We start from the raw sequence: 21,562 nt of genomic DNA on the forward strand, positions 1-21,562 counted from the left end.
TTTTGTTTGTTCTCTATTTAACAAGATAATGAGAGGTCATCTAAGAACAATGAGTATTATGCATATCTTTTAAATCCGTAATGACAGGGAAAATAACACATGCTGACGGTAACCCACATTGATACCTTCCCCCTTAGTTGATTAGTGCTGAAAATCAAAACTGAACAGCTAAGTCCTCGGAAAACCTGCTCCACCCCCTCCCAATGCATTTGTTAAAAAGGGGCTCTTCTGACAGCCGATCCTCCTCCCTCCCACTCTGTATTTAAAGAATCTTACCCAGTCAGCCTCTGTCCTCCATATCCGCAAGGGATTTTCCTCTCCCTGAGGTAATCAATAGAAATAAAACAAAATAAAACATGGAAAAGAAAATAAGATGATACCTTTTTTATTGGACATAACTTAATACATTTCTTGATTAGCTTTCGAAGGTTGCCCTTCTTCCTCAGATCGGAAATAAGCAAATGTGGTAGATGACAGTATGTATAAGTGAAACATCAATGCATTTCAGTGACAGTCTTAACAGGGTGGGGGTGGATAGGTGAGAGGAGGGTGGCAAACAGAGCAATACAACTTTATGGTTTATAATGGGCTAGAAAACCCAGATCTTTGTTAAGTCCTCTCTGAGTAAAGTGTCTTTGATCCAGATGGGAAATTTCTGAGCTGACCTGAATTGCTGTTACCTCTGGCTGGAAATTATCAGGTGAGTATCTGCGTGTCAAGCTACTTGTATTCAGGCTTCGGAACCTGGTTGAGAGCTGGCTGGGCAGCATAGATTTCAGTTTGACCTGAACTGGGAAGGAGTTGCCCATCCAGCTACATACAGAATTGTTTTGGATTAAATCTGAATTGTCTTGCTAATAATACTAATGTCTAACCTCCTTCTCCCCTAAAATAGAGCGATAAGATAACAATTGTTGATCATCATTCAGCCACCGAGTCCTTTATTAAGCATATGGAGAATGAGTATCGCTGCCGAGGTGGATGCCCGGCTGACTGGGTTTGGATCGTCCCACCGATGTCTGGCAGCATCACGCCTGTCTTTCACCAAGAGATGCTCAATTACCGGCTCACCCCATCCTTTGAATACCAGGTACCTGCTTTCTAGACCTACCTTCCACCTCTGCTGTTCTGAGTGCGCTTAAAACATTGGTACAATGCCCAACCAGGGCATGTAGGGCTTCAGCTAACCCAGTGTCAGCAGCGTAATAGTGGCGACCATAAAGATAGAAAAGAATCAAGATGAAAAAAAATGTAATTACTGTGGAATACCAAAGCCTATGTAAGAGCAAGACTCCAGTTAACCTTAACCTGAAACATTTATTTATTAGGATTTATTTACCGCCTTTTTGAAGGAATTCACTCAAGGCGGTGTACAGTAAGAATAAACCAAACGTAAGCAATAGACAATTACAGCAGTAAAAATATTCAAAAAACATTACAAAGTATGGCATAGTAGACTACTTACAATGTCAACACAATACGTAATAGAACATTTTAACAGACAGTGTAGGGTTTAAGCAAAGTTTTACAACTCTGGATCTACTGTGTTGATCTAAAGTTACATATTGCTTTGGAAACGTTGCCTGCCTTTGTACAACGAACAATACGAGTTTCCTGATGCAGGCGTTTTGACGCCGAAACACAGCAGCTGTATCTTTCCACACCAGACATCACCGCGGAGACCCAGGCAAAGGTATCAGCCTGCTTATCCGACATTACTGCCTGGATGTCCAACCGCCACCTGAAACTGAACATGTCCAAGACCGAGCTTATCGTCTTTTCACCAAAACCCACTTCTCCTCTTCCTCCACTTTCTATCTCAGTTGATAACACCCTCAACCTCGGAGTCATCTTTGACTCCTCTCTCTCCTTCTCTGCGCATATCCAGCAGATAGCCAAGACCTGTCGCTTCTTCCTCTTTAACATCAGCAAAATTCGCCCTTTCCTCTCTGAACACACCACCCGAACTCTCGTCCACGCTCTCATTACCTCTCGCCTGGACTACTGCAACTTACTCCTCACCGGCCTCCCACTTAGCCATCTATCCCCCCTTCAATCTGTTCAGAACTCTGCTGCACATCTCATATTCCGCCAGAACTGATATACTCATATCACCCCTCTCCTCAGGTCACTTCACTGGCTTCCGATCAGATACCGCATTCAATTCAAGCTTCTCCTACTTACCTACAAATGCACTCAGTCTGCTGCCCCTCACTATCTTTCTACCCTCATCTCCCCTTACGTTCCCGCCCATAACCTCCGTTCACAGGATAAATCCCTCCTCTCAGTACCCTTCTCCACCACCGCCAACTCCAGGCTCCGCTCATTCTGCCTCGCCTCACCCTATGCTTGGAACAACCTTCCTGAGCCCTTACGCCAAGCCCCCTCCCTACCCGTCTTCAAGTCTTTGCTTAAAGCCCACCTCTTCAATACTGCGTTCGGCACCTAACCCTTGCCGTTTACTGAATCCAGACTGCCCCAATTTGACTGCCCCTATCGGACCGACCGTTCACTTGTCTATTAGATTGTAAGCTCTTTGAGCAGGGACTGTCTCTCTTTGTTAAATTGTACAGCGCTGCGTAACCCTAGTAGTGCTCTAGAAATGTTAAATAGTAGTAGTAGTAGCTGTGTCGAGACTTTTAAGTTGTTTCAAAAAAGATCACATTGTTGAACCTGCGTCTCCCTTGGTTTTCTGGAAGAGCCCATCTACCCTACTCCGTGGACTCTCTCTTGCTGGTGTTCGTAGGGACTTTGTGTGCCTCCACTTTGTGTGGTTGTCTCAGTAGTACAGGAGACACCTATGGAGCTGTGGAAGGCTAAGTGCTTTGAAAATATGCCTCAAAGATTCCTGCGCCCACAATACAAACAGAAAGGCAGAAAATTATACAGGTCATTAAATCTATGGGATCAATATTCAGCGGCTGTTACTTGGGTAAGTGCCACTCATCTGAGGCCAGGCATGAATTGTCAGCAGCAATATCCGGATAGTACTGCTGAAAAAATTACTGCCCCTCCCTTCCCAAAACCAGCTAGGGGGTGAAACCAAAGTTGAACAGGAAGATATCTAGGAACTGCCACTATTCAGCAAAATAAATGTCCTAGCTAGCTGGATAGTTATCTGGGTACAGGTGCTGAATACTGGGGGAGTAGGGTTACCATATGTCCGGATTTACCCGGACATGTCCTCTTTTTGAGGACATGTCCGGGCAACCAGGCGGGTTTTGCCAATCTGCCCATTTGTCCGGATTTCTGGACAAACAGGCAGGCTGGTGGGCGGGCCATCCTAGGATGGCCCGCCCACCAGCCTGCCCGTTTGTCCAGAAATCCGGACAAACGGGCAGATTGCTAGCCTCCCCTCCCCTTACTTACTAGTGCCCTGGTGATCTAGTGACCTCTTCCGCCTTCGGGGCAGGAAAGAGCTCCCTCTTTCCTGCCCGGGGCGCTGCCCTGCATGCATCCTTCCAGTTGCTGATCTCGGCACCGATTCAAAATGGCCGCCGAGAGTTGAAGTGACCTCGTGAGACTTCAACTCTCGGCAGCCATTTTGAATCGGCACCGAGATCAGCATCAGAAAGGATGCATGCATGGCAGCGCTCCAGGCAGGAAAGAGGGGGCTCTTTCATGCCCCGAAGAGGTCACTAGACCACCAGGGCAGTAGTAAGGTAAGGAGAGGGGGTGACGGGGATGGGGAGTGATGGAGTGTGTGACAGGGGGAGGGGAAAATGTGATGGGGCGGGGTGTGGTGTGAAAGGGGACGGGGTGGGGTGTGGGGTGTGGGCGGGGCATGTGTCCTTCTTTTGGGGGGACAAAATATGGTAACAAAATATACAAAGACTTTAGAGAACAAAACTTCAAAAAAGGTGCTTGTCAGTGGAGAAAAACCCTCAGAAACCTGAGGCAAACTATGGTAACCCTAACTGGGGGTACCCCAATAACTTCCACAGCTGCCTGGATAGTCAATGCAGCCAGGACCGGTCTTAGCAAGTGCGGGGCCCTGTGCAGACCAATTTGGTGGGGCCCCATCCTAGCCCCGCCCCCACCCTAGCTCCGCCCCACCCTAGCTCCACCCCATTGATAAGATTATTCCAAATAAATAAAGACAAATGAAGCTAAACTTGTACAAAAAAACTGATTGAAATAATAAGCACAATGTTATCATGAACCCCCCCCCCCCCCCCAGAAATTATTCAGTTTAAGTCCACTACAATTAGTAGTTCCAATTCTCATAACAAAGGAGAAAATAAGGAAAAATATTAAGAAAAGATCCAGCACAGTGCTTCAGTGTACAAGGTATGCCAGGAATGCTTTATTTGCCTATGGTTGGAGAGAGGTTGAGTGACTCGATGCGGTCCCGGTCCGGGTCGGAGCGGAGGCACGAGGCAGAGTTGAGGCACGCTGAGCGGGGTCCCCTTAGGCGCGGGGCCCTATGCGGCCGCCTTGGTCGCCTCTGCCTAAGACCGGCCCTGAATGCAGCCCTGGCACTCAATCCCTAGGTGTAAATTTAAACACAACAGTCAGCATTGGAGGTCAACACTGGACCAAGGTGTTTAAGTATCAGGGATGTTAAAAAAATTGGCAATTAATCAGAGTAAAACATACCCCTACGTGCTCCAAAAATATCCCATCAGAACTGGGTTGTTCTCCTACCATTCTGATGCACTGAAATTTGTATTCAAAGAACCAGTGCAAAGCAGAACTGACAGAAAACCATGAAGTTTATTATTGATAAGTTTATTAATTCAATGGAAGTTGTTCATGTCAAACTGTACCTGTTTTATACCACATTGGGTGAATCTCTTCATAGAGACAGTTAACAAATCTTAATAAATAAATAAATAAATAAATAAATATACATTCCATGTCTCATACATTACACATTTAGAATGAGAATTTCCAAAATTTGACCAAATTGACCCCTCCTCCCATCACTTCTCTATTTTATCATTATTAAAACTACCAACCTGGGGCCAGCCTGGCGACTGAGTGGCCAAGTTGTATGCTGTCATGCGTGGTCCCAGCTCGATCCCAGAATTCAGTCTTCTGCTCCCTGTGTCATGGGATAGGAGGAAATGTCCTATTGTGGATTAAAAACTGGTTGAAGGATAGGAAACAGAGAGTGGGGTTAAATGGGCAGTATTCACAATGGAGAAGGGTAGTTAGTGGGGTTCCTCAGGGGTCCGTGCTAGGACCGCTGCTTTTTAATATATTTATAAATGATTTAGAGATGGGAGTAACTAGCGAGGTAATTAAATTTGCTGATGACACAAAGTTATTCAAAGTCGTTAAATCGCGACAGGATTGTGAAAAATTACAAGAGGACCTTACGAGACTGGGAGACTGGGCGGCTAAATGGCAGATGATGTTTAATGTGAGCAAGTGCAAGGTGATGCATGTGGGAAAAAAGAACCTGAATTATAGCTACGTCATGCAAGGTTCCACGTTAGGAGTTACGGACCAAGAAAGGGATCTGGGTGTCGTCGTCGATAACACACTGAAACCTTCTGCTCAGTGTGCTGCTGCGGCTAAGAAAGCGAATAGAATGTTGGGTATTATTAGGAAAGGTATGGAAAACAGGTGTGAGGATGTTATAATGCCGTTGTATCGCTCCATGGTGCGACCGCACCTTGAGTATTGTGTTCAATTCTGGTCGCCGCATCTCAAGAAAGATATAGTAGAATTGGAAAAGGTGCAGCGAATGGCGACTAAAATGATAGCGGGGATGGGACGACTTCCCTATGAAGAAAGACTAAGGAGGCTAGGGCTATACAGCTTGGAGAAGAGACGGCTGAGGGGAGACATGATAGAGGTATATAAAATAATGAGTGGAGTGGAACAGGTGGATGTGAAGCTTCTGTTCACGCTTTCCAAAAATACTAGGACTAGGGGGCATGCGATGAAACTACAGTGTAGTAAATTTAAAGCAAATCGGAGAAACCTTTTCTTCACCCAACGTATAATTAAACTCTGGAATTCGTTGCCGGAGAAAGTGGTGAAGTCGGTTAGCTTAGCAGAGTTTAAAAAGGGGTTGGACGGTTTCCTAAAGGACAAGTCCATAAACCGCTACTAAACGGACTTGGAAAAATCCAAAATTCCAGGAATAACATGTATAGAATGTTTGTACGTTTGGGAAGCTTGCCAGGTGCCCTTGGCCTGGCTTGGCCGCTGTCGTGGACAGGATGCTGGGCTCGATGGACCCTTGGTCTTTTCCCAGTATGGCATTACTTATGTACTTATGTGTCAACGACAGACTTCAGACAGAGAGGGATGGGAAAAAATAAACACAGAAACTGGTTCATTTTATCTGACTATCTTTAACCAGACATTGTTCAGCAGTATATTGGCCCTAGCATTAATCACTCATCAGTTTAAATTATCCTTGGATCAGTTCAAAGTCTGACTTGGACTCATCTCCCATGTAGACTTCAAAAATGTTGAGAACAGCTGGATTTTGTTGGCTGATTTAACTTTCTCTGGTGCATAACTAATTCTTTTTTTATGCAAGACATATTCACCCTGAGGCTTTTGTATTTGAAACATGGTGGTAGCAAAGTTTACTGAGTGTGCATTTTTAGAGAAGATCATTCAGATTCCTATGGGGAAGGTGCACTGGACATCCATAAAGTTATTGTTGAAAAATAAAGCCTTCTTAGGGCTGTATTAGAATACAACAGAGGGTTGGCAAGAAAGCACAGTATTCATATGAACAGCTCAGCAAAATCGGTAGCACCAGCTCTGTGGTCAACAGAGTAGGGGGATCCTTCCTACTTCTCACACTTGACGTGGGAGGGAGACCTTCCACCTCAACCTCATTGATGATGTTGGAGTATGCTCCTCAGTCTCATGGCCCCAAGGTCCCAAGACAGGTTAAGATGATATTGCGTAAAGGGAGATCTTAAGTCTAGAGGTCCTGGTGTCCTACTCTTTCCTACTGCTCCACAGATAAAGAAGCCCAAGAAACAGGCGGCTTACCTTTACATCAAGAAATGTCAGACATAATAGCTTTTTGCTTTTTTTTCAGACACCACAGCATGGCTGTTTCCCATACCCAAGCGGTCAAAGTCTTTCCATATGGGTCTGGGGCACACTGATACAGACTCAGGGCTAAGACCCACCCAGCCACTGGTACCTCGGACTCTTAACCTTTTCAACACAGTTACAGAAGGAATCAAACCCTTCCAACCTTCAGCCACTTCAGGGGTAGCTCAAGAGGCCCAGATTTCTAAGTAGGCAGTTTTGGATCCCTGGTGAGAAACAGCAGAATGTCCCCATCCTTCCAGTCCTCATTCAGAAAGACTAAAACTGAACTTTGATGGCATGTGTGAGATATAAATTTCATATAATAATAACAGTTTGCCGCAGTGAATTCCCTACTGGACAAAGTGCTGCTCACGAGTGTTGTGATAGGGTTAAATAGGTCTCAGTGGTGGCACAGCAGGGGTTGGATATTCCTTGAGTTCCAATTCATAATACTTGAAGGATGTCTCTCCAAGGATGAGATGCACTATATTGCTGGATTTGAAGTGGTGATTGATACACTTTTCCAGTTTCTGAGGTACAAGTCATGTATTTCTTGTCAAGGTATAGTAAAGTGGAGTGGAACAGGTGGATGTGAAGCGTCTGTTCATGCTTTCCAAAAATACTAGGACTAGGGGGCATGCGATGAAACTACAGTGTAGCAAATTTAGTACAAATCGGAGAAAATGTTTGTTCACCCAACGCTTAATTAAACTCTGGAATTCGTTGCCGGAGAACGTGGTGAAGGCGGTTAGCTTGGCAGAGTTTAAAAAGGGGTTAGACGGTTTCCTAAAGGACAAGTCCATAAACCACTACTAAATGGACTTGGGAAAAATCCACAATTCCAGGAATAACATGTATAGAATGTTTGTACGTTTGGGAAGCTCGCCAGGTGCCCTTGGCCTGGATTGGCCGCTGTCGTGGACAGGATGCTGGGCTCGATGGACCCTTGGTCTTTTCCCAGTGTGGCATTACTTATGTACCCCTAATCCTGCTAACCAATCCTCTCTTCCTCTTAGGCTAATTGGAGACTATGGGGTCCTTTTACTAAGGTGCGCTAATGGATTTAGCACACACTAATGATTAGCATATGCTGAAAGATAAAATGCCCATAGGAATATAATGGGCATCTTAGTATTTAGTGCAAAGTAATTGTTATGCAATAAGTCTGTTAGCTCATATAGTAAAAGGACCCCTATGAATAGGAGTTTGTAATAGGGGAGTGTGTGGATCACAAATTTTGGCTTGCATTCCTTGAATGATGAAAATGCCACTTAAATTCAAATGAGAGATATTTTGACTTGCCTGCAACATGTGCTTCACCTGTTAACTTTTTTGGAATGTCAAATGTTTGCTACTGTTCATTGATCCTAACATGAGTTCATAAAAATCCCACTAAATTGCTGTTTGGGAGGTTCAGTTACCACAAGACATAAGCCACAAAAGCTGGATTGACAGTTGTGGTGGGATTCATCAAAGACACACGTTCAGTGGTTCCTGGGCCTCTTTCCAGGGCTGCTGTTTTTTTACATGTTCTAAAAATTATTGTTGAAAGTCAGAAGTGATCCACATTCTTTGTTTTCTAGGACTCTGTTTCTAGTTCACTACCAAGTTAGACACCACACCAGTTACAAACAATGGCAAAGATGTACCAGATGTGGACAACCTTGCAAAATACTTCAAGGAGAAAATTATACAACTACGACTCAAAATACCTGCTAGCCCTATTGAGTACGCCACAATTTTAGATTGTCTAGACCCAGAAGAAGGAACATACCCTGCAGACAGAACATGGACCGAATTCGAAATACTATCAGAAGACCTCATCTCTGAAACTCTCAAAAGATATGCCAAATCCAACTGCAAACTAGATACGTGCCCAAACAACCTCATGAAATCTGCTCCTCAACAATTCATAATAGACCTAATGAGCCATGTGAACTTCATGCTACAAAACGGACTCTTCCCAAAAGAAAAAGGAAAAATCTTACTCACCCCAATTCCTAAGGACACAAAGAAAAACACAAGTGAAATAACCAACTACAGGCCAGTAGCATCCATACCACTAATAACCAAAATAACTGAAGGACTGGTAACCAAACAACTCACAAACTATCTAAACAAACACTCAATACTGCATGACGCCCAATCAGGATTCCGGTCGAATCATAGCACAGAAACAGTATTAGTCACCCTTATGACCAGATTTAAACAAATAATTGCAACAGGCAACAATATACTCCTCCTACAATTTGACATGTCAAGTGCCTTCGATATGGTTGACCATGGAATCCTATTACACATACTCGAATACTTTGGCATTGGAGGAAGTGTCCTGAATTGGTTCGAAGGGTTCCTAACCCAACGTTCGTATCAAGTCACATCAAATTCGACCACATCCAAGGCATGGACACCTGAATGTGGAGTACCACAAGGATCACCTCTCTCACCAACCATTTTCAACTTAATGATAATCCCTCTGGCAAAACTCCTATCAAACCATAACCTCAACCCATATATATACGCTGATGATGTGACAATATACATCCCCTTCAAACAAGACATTAACGAAATCTTCAACGAAATCAATCAAAGCCTACACATCATGAACACATGGGCGGATGCATTTCGTCTGAAATTAAATGCAGAAAAAACTCAATGCCTGATTCTCACCTCCCAATACAACACAAAAGAATTCACAGCCATAAACGCACCAAACCTGAACCTTCAAATCTCTGAAACGCTAAAAATCCTTGGAATCACTATCGACCGCCACCTAACGCTTGAAACTCACGCTAACAACACAACAAAAAAGATGTTTTACAGCATGTGGAAACTGAAAAGGATAAGACCATACTTCCCAAGATCCGTCTTTCGCAGCCTAGTGCAATCCCTCGTGCTCAGCCATTTGGATTACTGCAACTCACTATACGTAGGCTGCAAAGAACAAATACTGAGGAAACTTCAAACAGCCCAGAATACAGCAGCCAGACTCATCTTTGGAAAGCCAAAATATGAAAGTGCAAAACCATTACGAGAGAAACTGCACTGGCTCCCACTCAAGGAACGCGTCACTTTTAAAATATGCACATTGGTCCACAAAATCATTCATGGCGAAGCCCCAGCCTACATGTACGAGTTGATTGACTTACCAACTAGAAACGCCAAAAGATCATCCCGAACCTTCCTTAACCTCCACTTCCCCAATTGCAAGGGCGTGAAATACAAAGCGCTACACGCGTCAACCTTTTCTCACATGAGCACGCAGTTTTGGAATACACTGCCGCGCAACTTAAGAACAATCAACGAGCAAGCTTCCTTCCTCAGATCATTGAAGACCCATCTTTTCGAAAAAATTTACGGAAAGAAACAAAACACATAAAGGCCACACTTAATATTCACTAATGCATCATACATTCACCTCTGAATTCTCATTCCCGTAATATCACATCTCTCATACCTTTACTCACAGAAAGATATACACCATATGTCCTCATGCCTTTTTATCGCTCTCCAAGCTCCAAATGTTTCCTTCCAAAGTTTCAATGTTTATGTTCCATTGTTACATTCCCTAACGACACCTCAATTGTTTCGCATAACTCTGCACAATGTAATCCATAACCAATCTGTAACAAATTGTATTTCTAACATTTAACTCATATTGTAAGCCACACTGAACCCGCAAAAAGGTGGGAAAATGTGGGATACAAATGCAATAAATAAATAAATAAAGTTGCCACCTCCTCTTCAGCCTGTAGCCCTATCCAATAACCAACCAACCATGGCCTCATTCTCGTCCTTTCCTGAGATCACCGAGGATGAAACCTCCCGCCTTCTTTCCTTCTCGAAATGCACCACCTGTTCCTCTGATCCCATCCCCACCAACCTACTTAACACCATCTCCCATACTGTTACCCCCTCCATCTGTCGCATCCTTAACCTTTCTCTCTCCACTGCAACTGTCCCTGACACCTTCAAGCACGCCGTAGTCACACCTCTCCTAAAAAAAACATCACTTGACCCTACCTGCCCCTCCAACTACCGCCCCATCTCTCTCCTCCCCTTCCTCTCCAAAATACTTGAGCGTGCCGTTCACAGCCGCTGCCTTGATTTTCTCTCCTCTCATGCCATCCTCGATCCACTTCAATCCGGTTTTCGCCCTCTACACTCGACAGAAACAGCACTCTCTAAAGTCTGTAATGACCTGCTCCTTGCCAAATCCAGAGGCCACTACTCCATCCTCATCCTCCTCGATCTATCCGCCGCTTTTGACACTGTCAATCATGACTTACTTCTTGCCACACTGTCCTCATTTGGGTTCCAGGGCTCTGTCCTCTCCTGGTTCTCCCCCTATCTCTCCCACCGCACCTTCAGAGTTCATTCTCATGGATCTTCCTCCACCCCCATCCCCCTATCTGTTGGTGTTCCCCAGGGATCTGTCCTTGGACCCCTTCTCTTCTCAATCTACACCTCTTCCCTGGGCTCCCTGATCTCATCTCATGGTTTCCAGTATCATTTTATGCTGATGACACTCAGCTATATCTCTCCACACCAGACATCACCGTGGAGACCCAGGCCAAGGTATCGGCCTGCTGCTTATCCGGCATTGCTGCCTGGATGTCCAACCGCCACCTGAAGCTGAACATGTCCAAAACCGAGCTCCTCGTCTTTCCACCTAAACCCACCTCTCCTCTTTCTCCACTCTCTATCTCAGTTGATAACACCCTCATCCACCCCGTCCCATCTGCCCGCAACCTCGGAGTCATCTTCGATTCCTCCCTCTCCTTCTCTGCACATATCCAACAGACTGCCAAGACCTGTCGCTTCTTCCTCTTCAACATCAACAAAATTCGCTCTATCCTCTCTGAGCACATCACACGAACTCTCGTCCACGCTCTCATTACCTCTCACCTGGACTACTGCAACTTACTCCTCACCGGCCTCCCATTTAGCCATCTATCCCCCCTTCAATCCGTTCAGAACGCTGCCGCACGTCTTATATTCCGCCAGAACCAATATACTGATATCACCCCTCTCCTCAAGTCACTTCACTGGCTTCCGATCAGATACCGCATACAATTCAAGAGTCTCCTCCTTACCTACAAATGCACCCGGTCTGTGGCTCCTCACTACCTCTCTACCCTCATCTCCCCCTATGTTCCAGCCCGTAACCTCCGCTCACAGGACAAATCCCTCCTTTCAGTTCCCTTCTCCACCACTGCCAACTCCAGGCTCCGCTCATTCTGCCTTGCCTCACCCTATGCTTGGAACAATCTTCTTCAACCCCTACGCCAAGCCCCCTCCCTACCCATCTTCAAATCTCTACTTAAAACTCACCTCTTCAAGGCTGCTTTCGGCACCTAACCTTTCGTGAAATATAGTATGCCTTATCAGATGGACTCTACACTTGTCTTTTGACTGTACACTTGTCTTTAAATTGTTTAGATTGTCTTTAGATTGTACACCTGTCTTTTAGATTGTAAGCTCCTTGAGCAGGGACTGTCCTTCCATGTTAAATTGTACAGCGCTGCGTAACCCTAGTAGCGCTTTAGAAATGTTAAGTAGTAGTAGTTGGCATTGCTTCTTAATTGCATGAAAAATACAAAACTGTGGTGCAAATGGTTTCTAATTGGTACTTTCCTCTGTCCCTGGTTAATGTGTGCATGCCGTCTTCCTCTGTCCCTGGTTAATTTATGCATGCCATCTTCCTCTGTGCTTGCTTAATTTGTGCATGCCGTCTTCCTCTGTCCCTTGTTAATGTGTGCATGCCGTCTTCCTCTGTCCCTGGTTAATTTATGCATGCCATCTTCCTCTGTGCTTGCTTAATTTGTGCATGCCGTCTTCCTCTGTTCCTTGTTAATGTGTGCATGCCGTCTTCCTCTGTCCCTGGTTAATTTATGCATGCCATCTTCCTCTGTGCTTGCTTAATTTGTGCATGCCGTCTTCCTCTGTCCCTTGTTAATGTGTGCATGCCGTCTTCCTCTGTCCCTGGTTAATTTATGCATGCCATCTTCCTCTGTGCTTGCTTAATTTGTGCATGCCGTCTTCCTCTGTCCCTGGTTAATGTGTGCATGCCATCTTCCTCTGTCCCTGGTTAAAGTGCGCATGCCATCTTCCTCTGTCCCTGGTTAATTTATGCATACCATCTTCCTCTGTGCTTGCTTAATTTGTGCATGCCGTCTTCCTCTGTCCCTGGTTAATTTATGCATGCCATCTTCCTCTGTGCTTGCTTAATTTGTGCATGCCGTCTTCCTCTGTCCCTTGTTAATGTGTGCATGCCGTCTTCCTCTGTCCCTGGTTAATTTATGCATGCCATCTTCCTCTGTGCTTGCTTAATTTGTGCATGCCGTCTTCCTCTGTCCCTGGTTAAAGTGCGCATGCCATCTTCCTCTGTCTCTGGTTAAAGTGCGCATGCCATCTTCCTCTGTCCCTGGTTAATTTATGCATGCCATCTTCCTCTGTGCTTGCTTAATTTGTGCATGCCGTCTTCCTCTGTCCCTGGTTAATGTGTGCATGCCGTCTTCCTCTGTCCCTGGTTAATGTGTGCATGCCGTCTTCCTCTGTCCCTGGTTAATGTATGCATGCCGTCTTCCTCTGTCTCTGGTTAATGTATGCATGCCATCTTCCTCTGTCCCTGGTTAAAGTGTGCATGCCGTCTTCCTCTGTCCCTGGTTAATGTATGCATGCCATCTTCCTCTGTCCCTGGTTAAAGTGTGCATGCCGTCTTCCTCTGTCCCTGGTTAATGTATGCATGCCATCTTCCTCTGTCCCTGGTTAAAGTGTGCATGCCGTCTTCCTCTGTCCCTGGTTAATGTGTGCATGCCGTCTTCCTCTGTCCCTGGTTAACGTGTGCATGCTGTCCAATTGCCTTGGTGTTCTTGAATTTGTTGTTAATTGTTCTGCTGCAATAAATAGTAAATTAATAAAGTAACTGTGACCACACACAAACCTTTGCTAAACCATGTACCAGTTACCCGGGATCCTTACTGCAGTGTTGTACTGCTGAGTGTTAACATTACAAGATTGCAATGCTAAATGGGTAATTACAAGCAAGTGAGCATGGTTATTGGAAGAATGCTTAATTCAATATATGTGGGTGGCTCTCATTTGTGATACAGACATTGTACTATGAAAAGCCTGAGTTGTTTCATGATAAAGAGAAGGAACCCAGGCTTAGAAACCAAACCATCTATTTCTTACTGCTTCGTTAAGCGGTGTCATAACTAAAGATTTCTATTCTTTGTGTTTATCAATTGTTAATTTAGGAGTTTGGTGAAATTTTGAGTATAAAATTAACCATTCAGCCCTGGTACATTTTCAAAGAGGTCAATTCAGGAGCATAAATTAAGAGCACCGAGTCCTTTGAATACTGAATCCTTAGGGGAAAATTCTACATCTGGGCACACGTTAGGCAGGAGGATGGGTTGCTGATTGCACAGATGCTATTATAGAAACACTGGCTTAAGCCCGACAATGTGCTGACAATGTTAGGCTCAGCACTGCAGATCCCACATGTAACTTCCAATTTTATGAGACACATCCATGTCCTGCCCATACACCTTTTATATACTCCCCCCCCCCCATGCAGTTATTCACTACTGCGCTCGCACGCTATTCTCTAGAATAACACATATCTCACACGTGGTTATAGAATTGCCCTTCACCTTGCTATCAGTTGTTAATGTATGTGTTTATTTTCCAACTAATTTTGGGCTCTTTGAGGGTACAGAATATGGTTGGTTGTGTTTCTCTGCCACAGGTACTATTGTTGAGTATTCAAGGCTATTTTATTTGCTAACTTGCTTAAGAAGAACCATTAAAGTGGGGTACATTCAAAAAACAAAAGGAGCAATACAATAAATCAAAATCAACCATAGAAAGGAACACCAACCATATAGAAATTCCCTTATCTCTTATCTGTCCTGCTTGTGTGTCCTAATTAGATTGTAAGCTCTTTGGAGCCGGGACTGTCTCTTTATGTTCAAGTGTACAGTGCTGCGTACGTCTAGTAGCGCTATAGAAATGATAAGTAGTAATAGTAGTCTTTGGGATTCCGGAAGGTTGCTACTCTCTGGGATTCAGCACAGAATGTTGCTACTCTTTGGGATTCCGGAACCTTGTTACTCTTTGGGATTCCAGAATCTTGCTACTCTTTGTCCTTATCTCTTATTTGTCCTGTTTGTCTGTCCTAATTAGATTGTAAGCTCTTTGGAGCCGGGACTGTCTCTTCATGTTCAAGTGTACAGCGCTGTGTACGTCTAGTAGCGCTATAGAAATGATAAGTAGTAGTAGTAATATATAAAAGAGAAAAGAACAGACAAAAATATAAAGCATAAAACATAGCATAATAATAAAACATATGCATTTGTGTCACTCAGGAAACAGCAGTACGGAAAAGGCTCAAAAGCAGAGCATAGGATACAAGACCATCCAAGGGAGGGGTGAGAGAGTGATAGGAGCAGTAGCAATTTTCCAGTGTTTATAAAAAAAACCCTGTTACTTTAAATTGTTTATATCGGGGGTGTTTATTGGTCAAGACCTAAAATCAGAAGCTCAAATCATAACCTGCAAAGAGCCCAGTTTTTTCTGTGACTGATACCATATTAGATTCATGAAAGTGATGATTTTAAAAATTCATACATGTAATTGAGGGGGCCGATATTCAGCAAGGCTAAGTCCTTAATTTTTACTCGCAACTCTTTTTAGTGAATTTTCATAGAAAACAGAATCAACATCAAAAACAATAGTTATGTTCCGATCAGAGAGGGCGAATTAGAGAGGCCCTGAATCTATAATTGTGATATTATCTGAGTTTCTATAGAAACCAACTAGGTTTTAGGTGGTATACAAATTTTTTAAATAAATGCATATTTGACCAATCAGCTACAAACAGCAAATACACCCTTTGCCCTGATTGTGACTGAATAGATAGGGATGGGCTGGAGTGTAAATTTGAAGGGGCTTCGACGTTAGCTTCAGTACTTTTAGTACAGAAACAGTACTGGGCAGACTTCTACAGTCTGTGCCTGAGAAAGGCAAGGACAAATCAAACTTAGGGTTATATATAAAATATCACATACCATGTAAAATGGGTTTATCTTGTTGGGCAGCCTGGATGGACCGTAAGGTCTTTATCTGCCGTCATTTACTATGTTACTCTTTGGGGTTCTACATGGAATGTTGCTACTAATTGGGATTCCGGAATCTTGTAACTCTTTAGGATTCCAGAATGTTCAGAACTTTTAGTACAAGAACAGTGCTGGGCAGACTTCTACGGTCTGTGTCCTGATCATGACTGAATAGATAGGAATGGGCTAGAGTTTAAATTTTAAGGGGCTTCGACGTTAGCTTCAGAAATCTTAGTACAAGAACAGTGCTGGGCAGACTTCTACGGTCTGTGCCCTGAGAAAGGCAAGGACAAATCAAACTTAGGGTTATATATAAAGTATCACATACCATGTAAAATGAGTTTATCTTGTAGGGCAGACTGGATGGACCATAAGGTCTTTATCTGCCGTCATTTACTATGTTACTCTTTGGGGTTCTACGTGGAATGTTGCTACTAATTGGGATTCCGGAATCTTGTAACTCTTTAGGATTCCAGAATCTTCAGAACTTTTAGTACAAGAACAGTACTGGGCAGACTTCTACGGTCTCTGCCTTGAAAATGGCAAGGTCAGACCAACGTGAACACACACAATTCCTCCACATATATTAAGAAATGTCTTACATTATCAGCTTGTTATACTACTATCATGTTTCATCGCTATCATGTTGCTTAAGATCCTTCTGTAACACTAAATGTCTATTTTCTAATATTTCCACTATTCGTGATGTATTGTTTTATCATTATCATGTCATCCAAAATCCTTCTGCTATTACTAATTGTATACTTTCTCATGTATTCTCATTATTCATGATGTATTGTTAGCCACATTGAGCCTGCAAAGAGGTGAGAAAATGTGGGATACAAATGCAATAAATAAATATGAAGTATCACATACCATGAATAATGAGTTTATCATGTTGGGCAGACTGGATGGACCACACAGGTCTTTATCTGCCGTCATTTACTATGTTACTATGTTAAGATAGTTATCCCATAATGTCATCTCATGTGTTAAACCTCCTATCACCTATATCCAGTAGTAAGCAGATGTGTATGTTAAGAAAAGTACTATCAGATTTCTATTGATTGATCATAGTCATCTATCCCCCTGTTCCTCCCTCCCACTCTGACAACTTAGCTCTGCAATAATACCATCCAAATTTCCTTCCAGCACTGAAATTACCTTCCTCACTAGGGACAGTAAGCTAATAGTTCCCTGCTTCCCAAACCTGTCCTGGGGGAACCCTAGCCATTCAGGTTTTCTGGATAGCCAGACTGAATATTCATGAGATTGATTTGCATGCAAATTCCTCTCATGCATATTCAGTGTGGAGATCCAGAAAACCTGACTGACTGGGGCTCCCCTAGAACAGGTTTGGGAAGCACTGTAATAGTCATTTCATTGTCAACATAAACTATTGCGCCTGCTTTATGTAATCCAAAAGTTGAGCTAATCCCACTCAAACCTACCTGACTTAAATTTCTATAGCGCTACCAGTCGTAGGCAGCGCTTCACAATTGAACATGAAGAAGAGACAGTCCCTGCTCAAAAGAGCTTACAATCTAAATCAGGACAGACAGACAGGACCAATAAGGGATAAGGGTTGGACAGACAGAAGGACACATAGGGAAAGGGACTATTGAAGAGAGGAAGACAAGATTTCCCCATACTAAATAACACGTTAATCCCAATACACACCCTCCTCCCTTTCCCCTACCTCTTCCATCCTCCTTCCTTGCCCATCTTACCTATCCACACATAAACGACCACTTCTTTACTTACTATGTTACAGCTGCAACTATTCTGTATTACTTTGTCAACCTGATTTACTACGTAAGCCGCAATGAACCTGCTAATGAGTGGGAAAAGTGCGGGGTATAAATGTTACAAATAAATAAATAAATCTCGCTGACCTCTTAACTCATTTGTCAGTGTTTCCATTACTATGTACCATGTTTTCTGCAACTGTTCTGCTTCTGATAAAGGATGAACTCTCTTCCACAATCGAGCTGTTATCCTTCTAGCAGCGAACAGCAAACTCCAGCAGATCTTTAGATATTCCTTAGGAACGGTCCAATCAGGGTGCTCTCCCAACAAGAATCCTGTAATCGTATATGGCATGTCAGATTGCACAATTTGTGAGACCCAACTATGCACCAGTTTCCAGAAAGTTTGAATACAAGGGCAATGGAGGGAAGCACCTTGCTGACTGTACTGCGGCCAATATGGGTCAAAGGCTTCCAGGTCCTGAATCCACAATCATTGTGGCAATAACCTAATCCTTCATGACTGGTCTAATCTGTTAGAAAGCAGAGCTGGAGCTTTGAAATAGATTGGACTAAATTGGGATCCAGATTTGCTCTCAATCTAAAGGTCCAAGATCCTTATGTCATTACTTGACATAAGAATGATATGGAAGTAAGGAGAAGTTGATTAGTAGTGGTGCATATCATTTTTATATTTAAATTGAAGCTGCGTAATGAAAGTGGCATCATGACATAACTGAAAACAAGATAAGCGAGTTGTTGGACAAAGCACCAGGATTCTGAAAGTCAATGATTTGTCTGATTGATTGTGACGTTAACTGGATAAACCGTTTTGAATCTGGACTCCCCTCAAAATGTTAAATTTCTGTAGTTGGTCAACTTTTCAAGCTGTGTCTAACTTTTGTATCTGTCATGAACAATGCTCAATATTAATCAATGTATTTTGAGAATTAAAACGTGAAAGAGAGTGATTTCCTTTTTGTTTTCTCCTTTCCTAGCCCGATCCTTGGAACACTCATGTTTGGAAGGGTGTCAACGGAACCCCAACGAAAAAGAGAGCTATTGGTTTCAAAAAGCTAGCCAAGTAAGTGGTCCCTCTGAGACAGCCCAGTTTTCTGCTAGGAAACGCTGCTCTATGTCATGCATTCATCTTGACACTGACAAGGCTAAGGTAATTTACTCATTTAGAGAATATTATACAATTAGATTTCTTTGGATACCAATTACTGTACCATGGTTAGAGCGTGTCCTCTTCTGAACCAAAATTGTCAGTAGATTTGCTAATACCAGCCTCTCAAGTCCTTATATAGATGTTGTAGAGCTTTTCCTAACACAACCCCATTTTACATTTTCTACCTCCCCCCCCCCCCCCCAAAGGTAAACAGTTCTGCCAAACTGCTGTTACCTGCAACACTTTCTGCTATTTCAGTCCTCAGCTCCTCAAGCACCTGTTAATCCACTGACTTGACCTGAATCTGAACTGAGGCTCATAGCAAGAGATGTCACAAACTTTGTTCATTCTACTCCAGGCAGGCCAAGTGCAGGTCTTGTGGAATGGTACTGGGTGCCCTAGGCAAATCAACCTTTTGCCCGCCCCATAAACCCCAACTTACTTCCCATTCTTCCTCAAGTCTGACACCATGAACACACTCAAAGAGGATTTTGGGGCTATACTTCATGAAAGTGGTCTCTCGGGTACTATCTTGGTGTGGTTTACTTCTTATCTCTCTGACTGTTCCTTTGCTGTCTTTTGTGGTGTCTCCTAGGGCTCTATCCTACCCCCTTTGCTTTTCAACATCTACTTAAGTCCTCTAGCCACTTTAATACAAGATCACAACATCAGATTTTTTATTTAAGCAAATCACATTCTTTTAGTTTTTCCCAGATCTAATATTGACCCAGATCTTACTCCATTACAAATCTGTGTAGACACCTTAGCCAATTGGTTGACAAGTCTACTACTACTACTTATCACTTCTATAGCTCTACAAGGCATACTCAGTGCTGTACACCATACATGAAAAGACAGTCCCTGCTCAAAGAGCTCACAATCTAAATAGGACAGACAAACAGAACAACTAAGAGGTAAGGGAATTAAAGAGGGGGGATAAAAGGGTACAGGGCAAGTGAGTAGTGGTTAGGAGTCAAAAGCAGCGTTAAAGAGGTGGGCTTTTAGCCTGGATTTGAAAATGGCCACAAACTGGTACTTAATCCCTCTAAAACGGTAACCTCCTGGATCATAGGGTGTCACTCTACTTCTACTGTCATTTCCATTCCTTTTCACAGGCTCATCCTGTAGTTACCTTTTTGATATCTTGGAATCATGTTTGATTGAAATCTGACTTTTGCCCCACAGGTAGCTTCGTTAGTAAAATCAGGCTTTTTTTTACTCTTAGGAAACTTAGATCTATTCGCAGCTCAGGCCTCAAATAACAGTGACACCTATTGACCATATGTAGGATACAGAATTGCAAGGTGCCAGAAGGAACATAGATGTGTAATTGCAATAACTAGGCTATGTGAATCGAGAGGAATGTGAAACAGTCAAAATCCCCTGGTAGTTGTCAATAAATTGCCCATGATGCTGAATCTCAGCCCCAGCACTGATTGAGCTGGAAATGCAAAGGAGCAGGCCAAAACCAAAAATTAATGCTCTTATTCGGTTCTCTAGCTACGATTTGTAGACGTCAAATACATAATATACTAAGATATTTTAATCTCTCTTCCTCTTCAGAGCGGTTAAGTTCTCTGCTAAATTGATGGGCCAGGCAATGGCAAAGAGAGTCAAAGCTACTATCCTCTATGCTACAGAGACAGGGAAGTCACAGGTCTATGCAAAAACCCTATGTGAAATCTTCAAGCACGCCTTTGATGCCAAGGTATGGTGACCACTGGGGTGGAGTAGCGTCATAGGTTTGTAATAGAGAGACGGAATCTGAATTACCATTGTGTGCGCTGTATTGTTTGTCTCTTGTGATGGTCAACAGTGGGTTGAGATCCTAGGGAACCAGGTTCAATTCTCTCTGCAGCTCTATGTGACCCTGGGCAAGTCACTTAGCCCTCCGTTGCCCTAGGTACAATGTAATACTAGATTGTGAGCCCATTAGGGACAGTAGCAGTAGCTGTAAAAGAAAAGAATAGTGGAGGAGTGGCCTAGTGGTTAGGGTGGTGGACTTTGGTCCTGGGGAACTGAGTTCGATTCCCACTTCAGGCAGAGGCAGCTCCTTGTGACTCTGGGCAAGTCACTTAACCCTCCATTGCCCCATGTAAGCGGCATTGAGCCTGCCATGAGTGGGAAAGCGCAGCGTACAAATGTAACAAAAATAAAATAGATACTATTGGAGATTCTACATGGAATGTTGCTACTGTTGGAGATTCTACATGGAATGTTGCTATTCCACTAGCAACATTCCATGTAGAAGGCTGCGCAGGCTTCTGTTTCTGTGAGTCTGACGTCCTGCACGTACGTGCAGGACGTCAGACTCACAGAAGCAGAAGCCTGCGCGGCCACATTGGTGATCTGCAAGGGCCGACTTCTACCTGGAATGTTGCTAGAATCTCAAATAGTAGCAACAGTGGAGGAGTGGCCTAGTGGTTAGGGTGGTGGACTTTGGTCCTGGGGAACTGAGTTCAATTCCCACTTCAGGCACAGGCAGCTCCTTGTGACTCTGG

General features: G+C 43.6%; 1 protein-coding gene across 1 annotated transcript in view; it reads left to right on the plus strand.

Moving 5' to 3' along the window:
- Positions 1-21,562, plus strand: part of NOS1 (nitric oxide synthase 1) — a 182,466-nt gene that overhangs the window by 95,631 nt on the left and 65,273 nt on the right. Inside the window, exons 11-13 of the mRNA XM_030219764.1 lie at positions 896-1,090; positions 18,889-18,974; positions 20,625-20,769. Coding sequence (XP_030075624.1) covers positions 896-1,090; positions 18,889-18,974; positions 20,625-20,769 — 426 coding nt within the window. The remainder of the gene's footprint in view (positions 1-895; positions 1,091-18,888; positions 18,975-20,624; positions 20,770-21,562) is intronic.

The sequence above is a fragment of the Microcaecilia unicolor genome, chromosome 11 (genome assembly GCF_901765095.1).
Source record: "Microcaecilia unicolor chromosome 11, aMicUni1.1, whole genome shotgun sequence".
In the NCBI taxonomy this organism is placed as follows: domain Eukaryota; kingdom Metazoa; phylum Chordata; class Amphibia; order Gymnophiona; family Siphonopidae; genus Microcaecilia; species Microcaecilia unicolor.